Raw genomic sequence first — 13,194 nt, 5'->3', positions numbered from 1 at the left:
TTGTATTTTGGGGGGACAAAACAGTAATTTAAGTTGAATCAACTTTAACAATATAATTGATTGGCATTTATGGCAATAATGTTGGCACAACAAAGCATTTATGAGCAATTGTTGTCATTGGCTGACTCGGAGCAACCACCAAGTGGTTTAATGTATGCAAATCTGATGTGGCTCAATAAGTACATCCAATGCAAATGGCACTGAATTCAAGAGTAACATGGAAGGGTTTTTATTGTTGCAGTCTTTACGAACGTGCGTGTCTTTAAACACACCCACACAAAAAAAACGAGAGAAGATAATCAATGAAATATCAATCGATAAGCAAGCAGGCAAGAGAGCCGAGCTCAGGGGGGGGGATTGGATGGCTCCAGCCTTCAAAGATAATCGAAGATGCAAAGACGAGCCCCCGGCCCCGCCCCCAATCACGTTTGTCACATCCTCCCTTGCTTCCTACCAATTCGCCCCCTTCACTCCATTTTCCCACCGTCTCTCTCCTCTCTCTCACCCCTTCTCCATTTCCCTCTCGCTCTGCCTATCTGCTACCACCCCCCCACCCCCACCCCCACCAGCAGCACCCTCTGCACCTCTTTTCTCTTTCTCCAGTGCTCCCCCCTCCTCTCTCCGGCGTCTACTGCAGCAGAAAAGCCAGCATAGATACCAGCACCAGCATGTGTGTGCGCGCGCGCGCGCGCCGCTACGGTACATCGACGGAACATGAAACGAAGGAGGGGGGTGCGAGGACGTTGGGGGGGTTTAAATGAAGACGTTGATTTGTTTGATTCATCGCTTTTAAATCATTAGACCGATGTCTCGTCTGCTTATCATCTGTCCCTTCGTATCTCTAACATCTCTTCCTCTCCTCGCGTCATTTGCATCTCTCCGGACCAAGAAGGTTCTGTCGGGTCGGAATAGAACGAAGAGCTGGGACGAAACACACAAATGCATCCTGGGCGACGATACCTGCACTGCACTCTGCACAACCCCCCTCCCCAACTTCAATAGTTTTAGCCAATAGCTACACATTCAATATATAACCGAAACACTATAAAGTCTTACTATATGTAGCGAGTAACATCAATCCGATTTTATAGATTTTGTATACTTGAAAAGCTCCCATCAATTCCAGTTTCTATCTTATTTTCTAGCATTTCCCATAGTTGTGCTGCAACATTTAACAAGTGCAGAGGATGACAGTGAAGGCAAGCCACATAGAAGGTGGCTTGATTTGCATTAACTGCCCATCACAGCATCATAACTTCTTCCCTCTTAAAAGTGATCCGAGGCTGCGGCTATCCTAATCTACGTAATCCGTGTTAGACGCGGATTCGGGTGTCCTGGGTTGGGATGATCAAATTCACATTCTCACTCATCTTCACATGCACGATTCCATTTTTTCCCACACAATTATGTGTATTTGTATTGCATGTAAAAGTCACAGAGCCCGCGTGTAACAGTCATGTAGCGTTCAAATGGGACCGGGGGTGGTGGGGGGGGGCAAAATCAATCGAAGCAGCACCAAGGGCAAACGTGAGAAAAGATGAGAGCCGAATCTGCGTGTCGCAAAAGAGGACAAACGTGCGCCGATGATGCGCATTGAAATCGATGGCAGTGAAAACGGCCAATCGGAGCGAATGCGGCGTGAGGACTTTTTGATGTGTGCCATACATAAAGCAGCCTCTTCCTATCGATATGAATTATTCAGTAGCAGAAAGTCTATATCCTGCAATGCCATGCACGCTATACAGTGAGAGACAGGTAGCAACAGCGATGCAGCCCCGATGCGCATGCACAACTTTTGGAAAAAGTTGGTGATGGCGGTTCGACTCACCCGGGCGTATTTGGACGAGTAGGGGTCCTCGAAAAGCGCCCATATTTTGGGCTGCCAGGTTTTCCACCATCCCGCCCTCCTGGCGTCCTCCTGCATGCACAGTCGCTTCAGGTCCCCGTCGGCGCCCCCCAGGGCCGGGTCGTCGTCGGGCGCGTCGGGCTCGGGCGTCTCGAAGCTGTCCAGCGCCTCCTCGGCGTCCCGATGCTGGCGGTAGTTCATCCAGCAGCACGCCTCCACGTCCGTCTCGTCGATGCCCCAGAAGGCGAGCTCCTCCTCGAACAGGGGGCCGCACACGTCGTTGGGACAGTGCAGCTTGCCCGTGCGGTAGTAGTTGAGGATGAAGGAGAAGACGGACGGGTGGCGGTCGAAGAAGAACTCGTCCAATTTGGGGTCGTAGTCAAAGTTGCTGAAGGCGTCCGGCTCGGTGAGCCACGACAGGCGCGTGCCGGGCAAGGTCTTCAGGGTGCTCCGGTACGTCTCATGGCGCACCCCGCCGCAGTTTATCACGATTTTCTCGCTTTCCGACGGACAAGTCATGTCTGCGCTGTAACATGCTTTGTTGGACGACTTGTTCCCACCCTTGCGCCCTTTGAAAGAGGATACACACACCGAACTGAGCATAGAGGACCGGGGGTGGGGGGGTGGGAGGGGGAGGAGGAGGAGGAGGGAGGAGGAGGGAGAAGATGAGAGCAACCGGCGGGAGGCGGGAGGAGGAGTCTGCGGGAAGAGAGAGAGAGAGAGAGAGAGAGAGACGGGAGGGGGGGAGAAAGGGACGCCTTTTAGCCGAATAGGGATTCTCTACCATGTAAAGTAGCACGTTAGCATGGAAAAGGTCAACAAATAACCTTGTTACGTGCATCATGGTAACAAAAAGAGCTCCTCTATCATTTGATTTTTAAAGCCAGCACATCATTCATAGATGAGCTGGGGGGAAAATACATAAATAATAAACGCTACAGTTATAATAACTCCGTTTTACAGTTTACATACAGTGAATATAAGAAAGTCTACACACCCCTGTTCAAATGCTATTTTTTTGTGATATAAAGAAATGAGACCCAGAGATATCATTTTAAAACTTTTCCCACGCCATTAATGTGACTTAAACACAATTCAATTGAAAATAACAACACATTAAAAATAAATAAAAAGTGAGAGAGACATTGTGGTTGCACAAGTGTGCACCCCCTCACATTACTGGATATGTAGATGCATTCAGAATTTGCCAATCACAATCAAACTCATGTTAAAAATGAGTCAGAACACACCTGCCGCAATTTATAGTGCCTCTGACTAACCCAAATAAAGCTCAGATGTTCTAGTAGGCTTTTCCACCCGAAGGGGGGGGGGAAAACAAGGCATGATGCTGTCATCCTATAGCCAAAAAATTCAACCTTTGCTTTATAATTCTGCAAAAACAAGTAGAAAAACGTTCCCAATAACATGTGGAACAATGTTAAAGTGCATTTTGGATGTTCTAGTAAGCTTTTCCTGACACTATTTTTCAAGTAGAGGCCTGAAATGGAATTATGAGCAGTTCCAAATACCAGTCAGTGTTAGCACAAAACGTTCAGACTTCTGCTACACTGGAAAATGTCAGGAAAAGCCTACTAGAACGTCTGAACTTTAATTGAGGTTATCCAGAGGACACTTTCGACGGTGGCAGTTGTGTCATTTAACATGACTTTGAATGTGATTGGTTCATCCTGAGTATTTAGAAGGGGGCGTGCACACTTGTGCAACCACATTATCATTTCATTGTTTAATGAATACATTTTAAGCAATCATTATTAGGTGACAAATACTACACAACTCTTGATATTAAATGCTCGGTGGGCCCGATTAAAGAATAGAGCGGACCGTTTGAGGCCCCCGGACCATACTTGTGGCCCCCACCCTCTCTTCTCTATACATCCTTACGCGTTGCTAATGATGAAGGTCACTTAATTTCCCGGCTCTGTTATGTCTCCCCCTTTTCCCTCACTCATCCCGCAATCTCTAAATTGATCCGACTGATGCTCAAGTCGGTGCTCATTCAAATCCGCTCCCTAATTAGGCCACTGTGAGATGTGCACCCCCCCGCCACCCCCCCCCACCTGCACGGACACACTCGTGCGAGCCAGCAGGAGAAAAGACAACTGGGGAGGAAAAGGAGTGTGGAAAGTGGGGAGGGGTCCATCCCCCTCCATCCCCCATTTTGCCCCTGATCCCGAACGCATCTCTGACGTAAGGCGCCGCAGCACCATGTATGTGTACGGCAGTGTGTGTGTGTTAATTGCCTCGGAGGAGTGTGGCCATGTTTATGTTGTTACACACTTGACTTTAGATTCGTGCCATGCACAATTATCAGGTTAGAAGAAAAAGCTGCTTCGAGAACATGAGGAAAGGGGGGTAATGAAATGCATTTGGAGGGAGGGGAGGGGGTGGGGGGTGCAGTGAGATGCAGCATGGTGGATCTTATTGCTCAGTAATAGAAGGAGGACATGGAAGGGTGCGAGTGTGCCATAAACGTGAATGAGTTGAGCTGCAGTCAACACACACACACACACACACACACACACACACAGGTCACAGCTTGCACCCGCGAGCTGCATGCGTCGTCATTCATAAACAGAAGCGTGTTAACCTCCTCTATTCAAAAAAGAAAATGACCCCCAATCTACCCCCCCCCCCTCGGACCCTTTTTATGAACACCCCCTCCGCTTACTACTCTCTTCTGCACTCGCTCGCTCTCACATTCCGCACAAATGGAATCACCTTTAAGGAGTGAGAAGCAAGACTTCTTCTACTTACCCCACCCCCCAACACCCTGCGCTGTTTTTCTTCCTCATCATCATCATCATCATCCCCGCCGCCACTTTTTTGGGTCAACTTTCTTCTCATAAGGACACTGCAGCAAATCCGCGCTTATTTTTTTTTGTCTTGACGCGGAACAACTTCCGATTTAACAATTTTTACGACAAGTTCTTGGAGGAAAAGCCTAAAATCAGTATGTTGAGATACCTAACTACTAGCTAGCTTAACTAACTAGCGGCTCAAAGTTAAGAAGTAGAAAAGTGGTTTCAGCACCACGGACAGTTCCTCACTTTTCACTTTCAAACAGTCGAACCGTCAGTTGTTTTGGTTGGTCAACTGCTGAATATTTTATACACAGACAGCCACAAGTCTTGCTAAACGCCTTCCGTTCCCCTCCTGGTGTCATGTGTGGTCACTTTATGATTACTGCATGCAGTTCAGAGCATCGAAACAGCTAAATTTAGAGTTGCAAGTGAGTTAAGTGCATTTTTTTTTCCTGAGGTGGCAATTTTAGCTCAAAACGAGTGTGATGTGCACTTCAATGCAGAGGAAAAATTTAAGCTGAATGGGGGGGGGGGGTGTTATGAGCAGTAAAATGGAGGAAGGGTAAAAAAAAAAGCGCGAGGTGAGAAAGGAGGCGGAGTGTTCTACGCATTGGAAAGCGGCGCAAACTGGAGGTGGTGATGGTGATAGGGGGTGTTCTCTCCCTCTCTTTCTCTTTCTCTTTCTCCTGCAGCATTTCCTGACTTGGCCACCGTGTCCTGCCACCAGCCCCCCCCCCCCCATCCCCTCATCCTCACCCACCTCGGACCGAGTGGCACGCTCACCTGGCCCAACGCGCTAACAAACGCAGCCCTAGGTGGGAAGAAGAAGAATAAAAAGGTTCGGCGGAGGAGCGCAAACACTGCGGCGAGAAAAGAGGAATGGGTTGGTGCATATGTGTTGGGGGGGGGGGGGGGCATGGGATTATGGGATGCATTGCCTGCGAGGGGGAGGGGAGAGGAATTCGGAGGAGTGCTGACTATGCGGAACCAACCTGGCTGTTGGCAGGAAACGCAAAAAACAATCACAGAGGGAGGTGACAGGATAGAAGTGTTGGGGGGGGGGGGGGGGGCACATGAGAAGGAGAAAAGGACATTAGGGGATAATTGTGAAAAGGGGGGGGGGGGACTATGGATGATGATAAGTGATTAGAAAAGGGTGTAAAAGCAGGGAAATGTCATGCATGTATGCACGTGTATGAGATGTGTATGTGTGTGATGTTGCCATGCCCCCCACTTCCCTCGCACCCCCCCCCCCCTCACCGCCACCCGCTCCCTCATCAAAGGATGTAACCACAAGGCGTCATGCTGTTCCATCCACATCGCCCCTTTCCCTCCCTCCCTCCCTCCCTCCTCTTATCTGCATCATCACACTCAGTGCACAGGAGACATCTACAGGTTGAGGGAGGTACTGCAGCACTGCGGTCACCCCCCCCCCCCCTCCACTCTATCCCTCAATCCTCCTCCCTCCCCTCAAGTGAGGTGCCCCCTTTTGAATCCTAATGAAGCTTGTTGTTACAAAAAAAAAAATGGTACTCGTGCAAAAAGGGAGGATGTGAAAATCGTCACAATCATCGCAACCGAGCTCGCGCCCGTGGCCAATTCCCACCACATGAATGAAATAGGCAATCAATTAAGCAAGCAGAAAGGAAATGGCCTACTCCAGCCAGCGTGGCGCTCCCCGGGGGCCAACCAATCCAAACACATCATAGCATACAGACCCCGTGGCGAGGGGGTCTTAATCCTTGCGGTCAGCGCGGAGTAACTAAGTACTTCAGTCGATTATTTTCAGCTTTACTGGAGTCGGTATTTTCTGGTGACTTTTTTTTTACAAAATAGGTTTGTTATTTTTTTGCCACCTCAGCAAATGATGACTTCATGTTAGAAAGATATAAATATTGATAAGCACAAAAAACAGCTGAACCAACATTTAAAAGCTACCGTACGTTTGAATATCCAGAAGATCTTTTTTAGGCCAATTTTGATATCTGATATCATTTTTATTTGCCATTAAATTATCTGAGAATCATTAAATGTATATCTATGCCAATGGACAACTAAATAAAAATGAAATATGCGAGTAGAAGCCCAAAGTCAAAAAGTGAGTACATGTTTGGAGTCATAGAGCCACTATTCATATTAAGTAGAATGTATGGAGCATTTTTGTAACCTTAAGTATGTGTGGCTTTATTCCAATATATCAATTATGGTTGCTATCAAAAATTTGACACTAATCATACTGTGAGTTCCGAGATGTCTTGTATTCAGTTCAGGTTATGCAAGGATGACTTTTTTTGGGTAAATATAAGCAAAATTAATTAAAAAATGAATTTAAAAAAAAACGTATTAACCTCCTGCATATTTAAGATCTCTCTGAGGTGGTCTTGTAATTAACAATGGCCTTCCTACATGATTAAGTTCATTATGATCCACTGTTAAAGCATGAGGGGCCACATGCACAGTTGGGACAAGCGAAGAGTAACATTATTAGATTAGGAATTTGCTATTTACTATCCATCCCTCCATCTTCATAACAGCTTATTCCTTTTTTATTTATATTGAAAAAAAAATGATCTGTTGCTGTAAACCGTTTCATTGAGTACCAGCGGGGTTCAAAAATGTGGGACAGTGTGAATGTAAAATGGTTATTAAAAAAAAAAAAAAGTCTACACACCCTTGGCCAAATTCCATCTTTTTGTGGTTTCTAATTTAAAAAGAAAAAGAAAAAGACAAATCATTTCAACGTGTACAATTCAATTGAAAGAATATTTTTTCATCTTCTGTATTAACCAATCACATTCAAACTTCATCATCGTCTAAAGTGCCACGATTAACCGCAAATAAAGTTCAGATGTTCTAGTAGGCTTTCCTGGCTTTATTTTTTATCCATCTGTTATATTTTCTCACATGTTTGGGAGATTCTGATCATTTCTAATGTTTTTTTCTGTATTTTTTCTGCTGGGCCTGAGCCAAGATGGACGGCATTTCCAAATAGCAGTCAGTGTTGGCACAAAAACCTTCCCACAAAAATGTCAAGAAAAGCCTACTAGAACATCTGAATTGAAGTTGTGGTCAATCAGATGCACTCAATGGTGACATGAGTTTTGAATGTGATTGGTTAAAAGGTGAGCACAAGCACATCCCGTAGTTTTTTACTGCCCGATAGCACAGAGAGAATTTTTTACTTTTCTTTTTTTTGGGGGGGGGGGGGGTCCATTATCATTCAATAATTGGCCCTATAGGTTACATTAGTGCAGAATACACCTAAAGGGCTCCAAATGGACTTGTAATGTCGTCTATTTCTGACCGACAAGATAAAAAAAAAAGAAGGGTGCAAGGGAGAGATTAGTCAACAGGGGAGGAGTGATGGTTGGCAGGTGGGGGAGCGGTGAGAACGAACAAACGGGGATGAAAGGTTAACGTCAAGGTCAAGGGTTTGGACGTTTTTGAAGGTGCCGCGCGGACATAGCAGCAGCATGCGCCAACGTCCGCCTTCCATAATTCCGTCATTCGCCTCGAAAATAGAACCACTGGCTCTCTCTCATCCTTTTCAGACGCACCATCTCTACTGCCAGGTGGGCCTCTTTTGGGGTGGGGGTGGGGGGGGGGTGTTTTCTGGGTTACCCTCAGTCTAAAAATAGCACCAGCCGTAGATTTATAATGCAGGACCAGTGGAGAGTGTGTGCGTGTTTGTAAGAGAGCAAAGGGGTGGGGAGCAAATGGAGGAAAGAGAGGCGAGAGCGTTTACGGGAAAGAGAACGACGGAGCCAGTTGGCAGGCGGGAAGTGACGGAAGGAAGCGAGCGAGGGGCGTTATGAAACTGGAGACTTGGCGTGAATGTGTGTGCGTGTGTGTGTGTGTGTGTGATGCTGCGGAATGCAGAAGATGGAGCAAGTTGGCAGAGGTGGAGGTGATGCTGTGTGTGTGTGTGTGTGAGGAAGTCTAGACGTTGAACTGCCACTTTGTACTTCCTGGATGAGATCCCGGCCAATGACGGAGAGTATAGTCAAGTGTGTGCGCGTTTGTGGTACTATGATTCCTTTTATCAAGGCCCTAACACACACGCGTGCGCGTCAAAAAAAAAAGAGTGCAGGAAGCATGCAGGGAAACACCCACCATTAGTGACGTATATACACACTCAAATAAATACATACATATCAACATATAGGTGTGTGCATATATATACATAGAGCGAGAGAGAGACCACGTGACGGCTGTGCAACAGTGTGAGGGGGAAAATCGTGTGAATGGAGCACACGCAAGGACAAAACGCGACTTGTTGAATGTCTCGCCGCTCGTTAAATGGAGGCTGAAATAATAACGCTAATCGTCATCATCAATTGAACGCATGCACGCGCGATGCACGGAGACGTTCATACTCACTTGGCTGGTGCAGGTTGCGTGCGCCAAACCCGGAAAAAAAAAATAGGGATCAATCACCGCGTAGTTTTCTTTTCTTTGTTATCGGAGGATTTCACACAGTATCCAGTCGCTCGCACCCGGTCAGATGATTCATTTTGAGGGGGGGGGGATTTTTCCTTTTTTCTTTTTTTTTAAAGGGGATTTCCCAGAGATTAAGGAAAAAATTGCAGTTTAGATGGCAATGAAGCAGGGGGGTATAAACACAGCCTCCCTTTTTTTTTTAGCTATCACCTTTTTGTATGATTGCCTCGGGATAAATAAATAATAGCCTGCTAGCATTTGTCTGTCTGGTCAAATATATCAATGGAGATGCAGCCCAGCTTCTTTGCCTTGTCCCTCTCTGTGTTCCTTTAGAGGAGCGTCACCTCCTGCACTAGTTTTTTTTTTTTTTAACCCTCCCTCAGACGATACATGTGGGCGGATTAGACCCAAGACGGAAGGGTGGGAGGAACCTGCCCCTATACACGCGCGCTCGTATGGTCAACTTCATCAATACGCAAATTGATACATAAATGAAATGGGGGAAAACACACACGCCGCGGAGGCAGAGAAAGAGAGTCGAGTAAGGATCGTGTTGATTTATTGCCATCTGTTCAGTCGCTGCTTTCTCTTCGTCTCTCTCTCTCTCTCTCTCTCCGTGCCGGATGGATGCACAAACACCATTTTGTCGACAGGTTCCCAGCATTCACATCAACGGGGGGGTGACATCGAGCATAAATTAAAGCAAACATACGATTGTTCTTGGTCTGCTGAAATGGAGCTTTTGGCTTGCTTCAATCATTTAAAAAAAAAATAAACAGAGTTTGAACTCTTAATAAATAAATAAATAAATAAAAAGGCATTTTTTTCTTAAAATGATACGACCATGCAGTAGTAACAATAAATCCAAACTTTCTGGCCCCATCTTGTCCCACTAATTCCATTTTTAACAAAAAACAGCGCCCGAGGAAAAACGACCAATCGTAGAAAGAAGGTATGGCTGACGAGGTGTCAATCATGTATGTGCTGTTACGTTAGGTTCGAGGAGCTTTGCTGAAACTATTATGGAATATCCACCGCCAGTTGTGCGTATATGGTTGGGGAGGGGGGGGCACATAGCCCAGTCCCCAACTGTACATCATCAACTGGGTGTGAACTTCATGGCCCTGTTTTTGATGTCACTTATTAGACCACGCCCCCTTAAAGGCACCCTGTGACTTTCAGCTTCCAACTACTAACATATTACGGATGTTCAATACCATTTATTTTTTTCAAATGAATACCAGTATTCAACTCAAGTAGTCACCGATACTCAGTACCAATACCACTAGAACTTTTGATACATAAAATTTCCCCTCCACGGAAAATCATTGAGATCATTTTTCAAGAAAGACCTACAAAATAAATTGCATGATTTGTGATTTTTATTTCCTTGTCATAAAACGACCACAAGAGGGCGGCCAAAACCGCTATTGCGAGTGCAAAACATTGAAATAAGGCCAGATATCAGTCCGATCACCCATCACTGGTAATTATGCTTCTTTCTTCTTTTTTTTAAGTAGTTTATTTATTCACATTTTCTTCTATAATGTTTTTATAAAGTACATTTGGCAATTTTCCTTATTAAAACTCATTCACTGCCATTGACAGCAATAGACGTCAAAAATTTATTTGAACCTTTTCCATTAGTTTAACATATTTTTCCATTTTTGTTAACAAGAGTATGAAAGCCTAGATTTTTTTTTGTACATTTGGAACAGATATAACAATTTTGATTAATCGGGAGTTAACTTGTGAAATTATGCAATTAATTACGATTACAAATTTTAATCGCTTGATGCCCCTAATTTTTAATAATCTTTTAAAAACAAAAAACAAATGTGATTAAAAAATAAATAAGAAAAGATAATCACAAATTTTACATCTGTTCTGATAAAATAAAATCTATATTCATACTCTTAACAAAAGTGGGACATTTTTTAAATTAATAGAAATAGTTCAAATTAATTTTTGACGTCTATAGCCGTCGATGGCAGTGAAGGAGTTAAAAACATGTAACTTTTTTTGCAGTGGTGGAACAGTCTAATTAATAGAATTTCAAGTATTGATTTGCTAAAAATAAATAAATAAATGAATTGATCAACTTCACGTTGCAACAATGACATATGTGGCGGAAAGGTATTCCTAATATTTTGCTGAGGGTGAGAGCAAAATATTACAAACGCTCGCTGACGTATACATGACGTAAAATATCATAAACTAAATGCAACTCAGCTTTACAGAAGTCCAACAGTCAGCAAGGCTGCTAATGCATTTATTGACAGGAAAGTCCAAGAGTGAGTGCTTCAGATAATCTCATGAAAATTACAGTAGTTGTAAAAGGGGCAAAAGGCCTCGCTAGCATGCGCGTGCGGCCGCAAGTGCACCCGGAGTAAAGATGAGCCGAGGAGACGCCACCAGATCAGTCGGGTTGTGTGTTGACTCAATTAGTGCCAAGCAGCTTGCGTTCTTGTTAAATGAGGCCGTTTAAACAGCTTTGCTTGTACACGTGAAGTCTACAGCGAAAGCTCATTAGGAGAAAGTTGAGGGGGCGGGGCAAAAAGAGTTTGCCGTTGTTCAGTGCAGAACAAAACGGAACAGGTAAAAATGAGGTCAGGTAGATCATGAACGTTACCATATTTCTGTGAATAATGGCTCAATTAGAAGAATAAACCGTGGATGTCACAAAATGGCGGAGGACTATTTTATCTCCTTAATAGTGGCACAAGTTCACCTGTATTTTGCGCTGGTTGCCTAGCAACCAAATGGGAAGTAGCCTGGTTTGGATGTAAAGTAGGCCGCGGCTAGGCGGTACAAATTTGTCAACAACGCATTCCACTTTTGTTAAGAGTATGAAAACCTAGATTTAGAACCGAAATAAAATTTGTGATTGTGAGTTAACTAGTAAAGTCATGCGATTAATTACGATTAAAAACTTTAATCGCCTTACCCCCCACATTTTTTATCTTTTTTTTTTAATTCATTTACTGCTATTGACGGCTATAAACGTCAAAAAATCATTGTAACTATTTCTATTAGTTTAACATTTTTTTCCACTTTTGTTAACAAGAGTATGAAAACCTAGCATTTTTTATTGTACATTTAGAACCGATATAAAATTTGTGATTAATTGTGAGTTAACTAGTAAAGTCATGCGATTAATTACGATTAAAAACTTTAATCGCCTGACGCCCCGAATATTTAAAAAAAAAAAAATATTCATTCACTGCCATTGACATTTGTCATTTTAACTATTTCTATTAGTTTAACTTTTTTTTTTCACTTTGGTTAACAAGAGTATGAAAACCTAGAAAAATTTATTATTGTACATTTAGAACTGATATAAAATCTGTGTAATTTTTAATAATCTTGTTTTTTTATGAATTTATGGCAGCGAATGCGTTAATGGCCTAATTAGCACAACACTTTTTAAGGCCACGACGTTCACAGGAGGGATGTTCACCAGCACTTAGCGGAGGCAACGGCAGCGCTGCGAGTTAAGCAGCTGACTGCGTTTGTTCATCAAGCTCGCATAAATACTGAATGCTCAGCTGGCTTCTTACTCAAAGCGCCGACATTAGTCGACAGACACGCTGCAACTCACGCGCGAGGGAAGCGAACGAGCAGATGACGGCCCGAGCACGCTCACATTTTGGGTGGTCGAAAAATGAGTCTATGAAAATGAAAATAATTATAATATAACCATTTTTGAACACAGATGGAACCTCCTTGGAGGTAAAAAAAAATAATAAAAATGCATGTTTTAGTACCACATTTTGGATTCCTTACCAAAGTGGCGTTTGCTGAAAATGTTGTCACAAGAAGACACAATTTGACGTCATCCTCAAGGAAGCTCGTCGTCTTCTCAGACAAGCGCGTGAGGGAAATTAACACAAAATGGTGGATGCCCTCCATTGTTGTGCTTCTTCTTCTTGGCGGATCGCACAAAATACCAGCAGTACAATATAAATATAGCAGTGACATGAATAAATAGTAACAGGCTCAACATTCACAACTAAAAATGGTGTTGTGATATAGTTTGGGCTAAAAACAAAAGCAGAATTTTAAGTCAAGACTTTTTTTTTTCTG

The 13,194-nt window shown here is 44.0% G+C and overlaps 2 protein-coding genes across 6 annotated transcripts in view; one reads left to right on the top strand and one right to left on the bottom strand.

Annotated features, from left to right (window-relative positions):
• The window catches only part of LOC147156613 (voltage-gated potassium channel KCNC1-like), a 44,091-nt gene extending 34,475 nt beyond the window's left edge, over window positions 1–9,616 (bottom strand). For 2 of the 5 annotated variants that reach the window (XM_086064582.1, XM_086064583.1), the window contains exons 1-2: window positions 9,049–9,616; window positions 1,829–2,545 (exon numbers count right to left, since the gene is read on the bottom strand). In XM_086064582.1, coding sequence (XP_085920708.1) covers window positions 1,829–2,449 — 621 coding nt within the window. In that variant the 5' untranslated portion in view covers window positions 2,450–2,545; window positions 9,049–9,616. The remainder of the gene's footprint in view (window positions 1–1,828; window positions 2,546–9,048) is intronic. The other 3 variants (XM_086064585.1, XM_086064584.1, XM_086064586.1) reach the window with 3 other exon arrangements.
• The window catches only part of pigp (phosphatidylinositol glycan anchor biosynthesis, class P), a 58,618-nt gene that overhangs the window by 39,836 nt on the left and 5,588 nt on the right, over window positions 1–13,194 (top strand). The gene's annotated exons all lie outside the window — the stretch shown is intronic.

Source organism: Leptonotus elevatus, chromosome 20 (genome assembly GCF_054856555.1).
Source record: "Leptonotus elevatus isolate MCC_2025b chromosome 20, RoL_Lele_1.0, whole genome shotgun sequence".
In the NCBI taxonomy this organism is placed as follows: Eukaryota; Metazoa; Chordata; class Actinopteri; order Syngnathiformes; family Syngnathidae; genus Leptonotus; species Leptonotus elevatus.
This window is presented reverse-complemented; position numbering and strand designations above follow the sequence as displayed.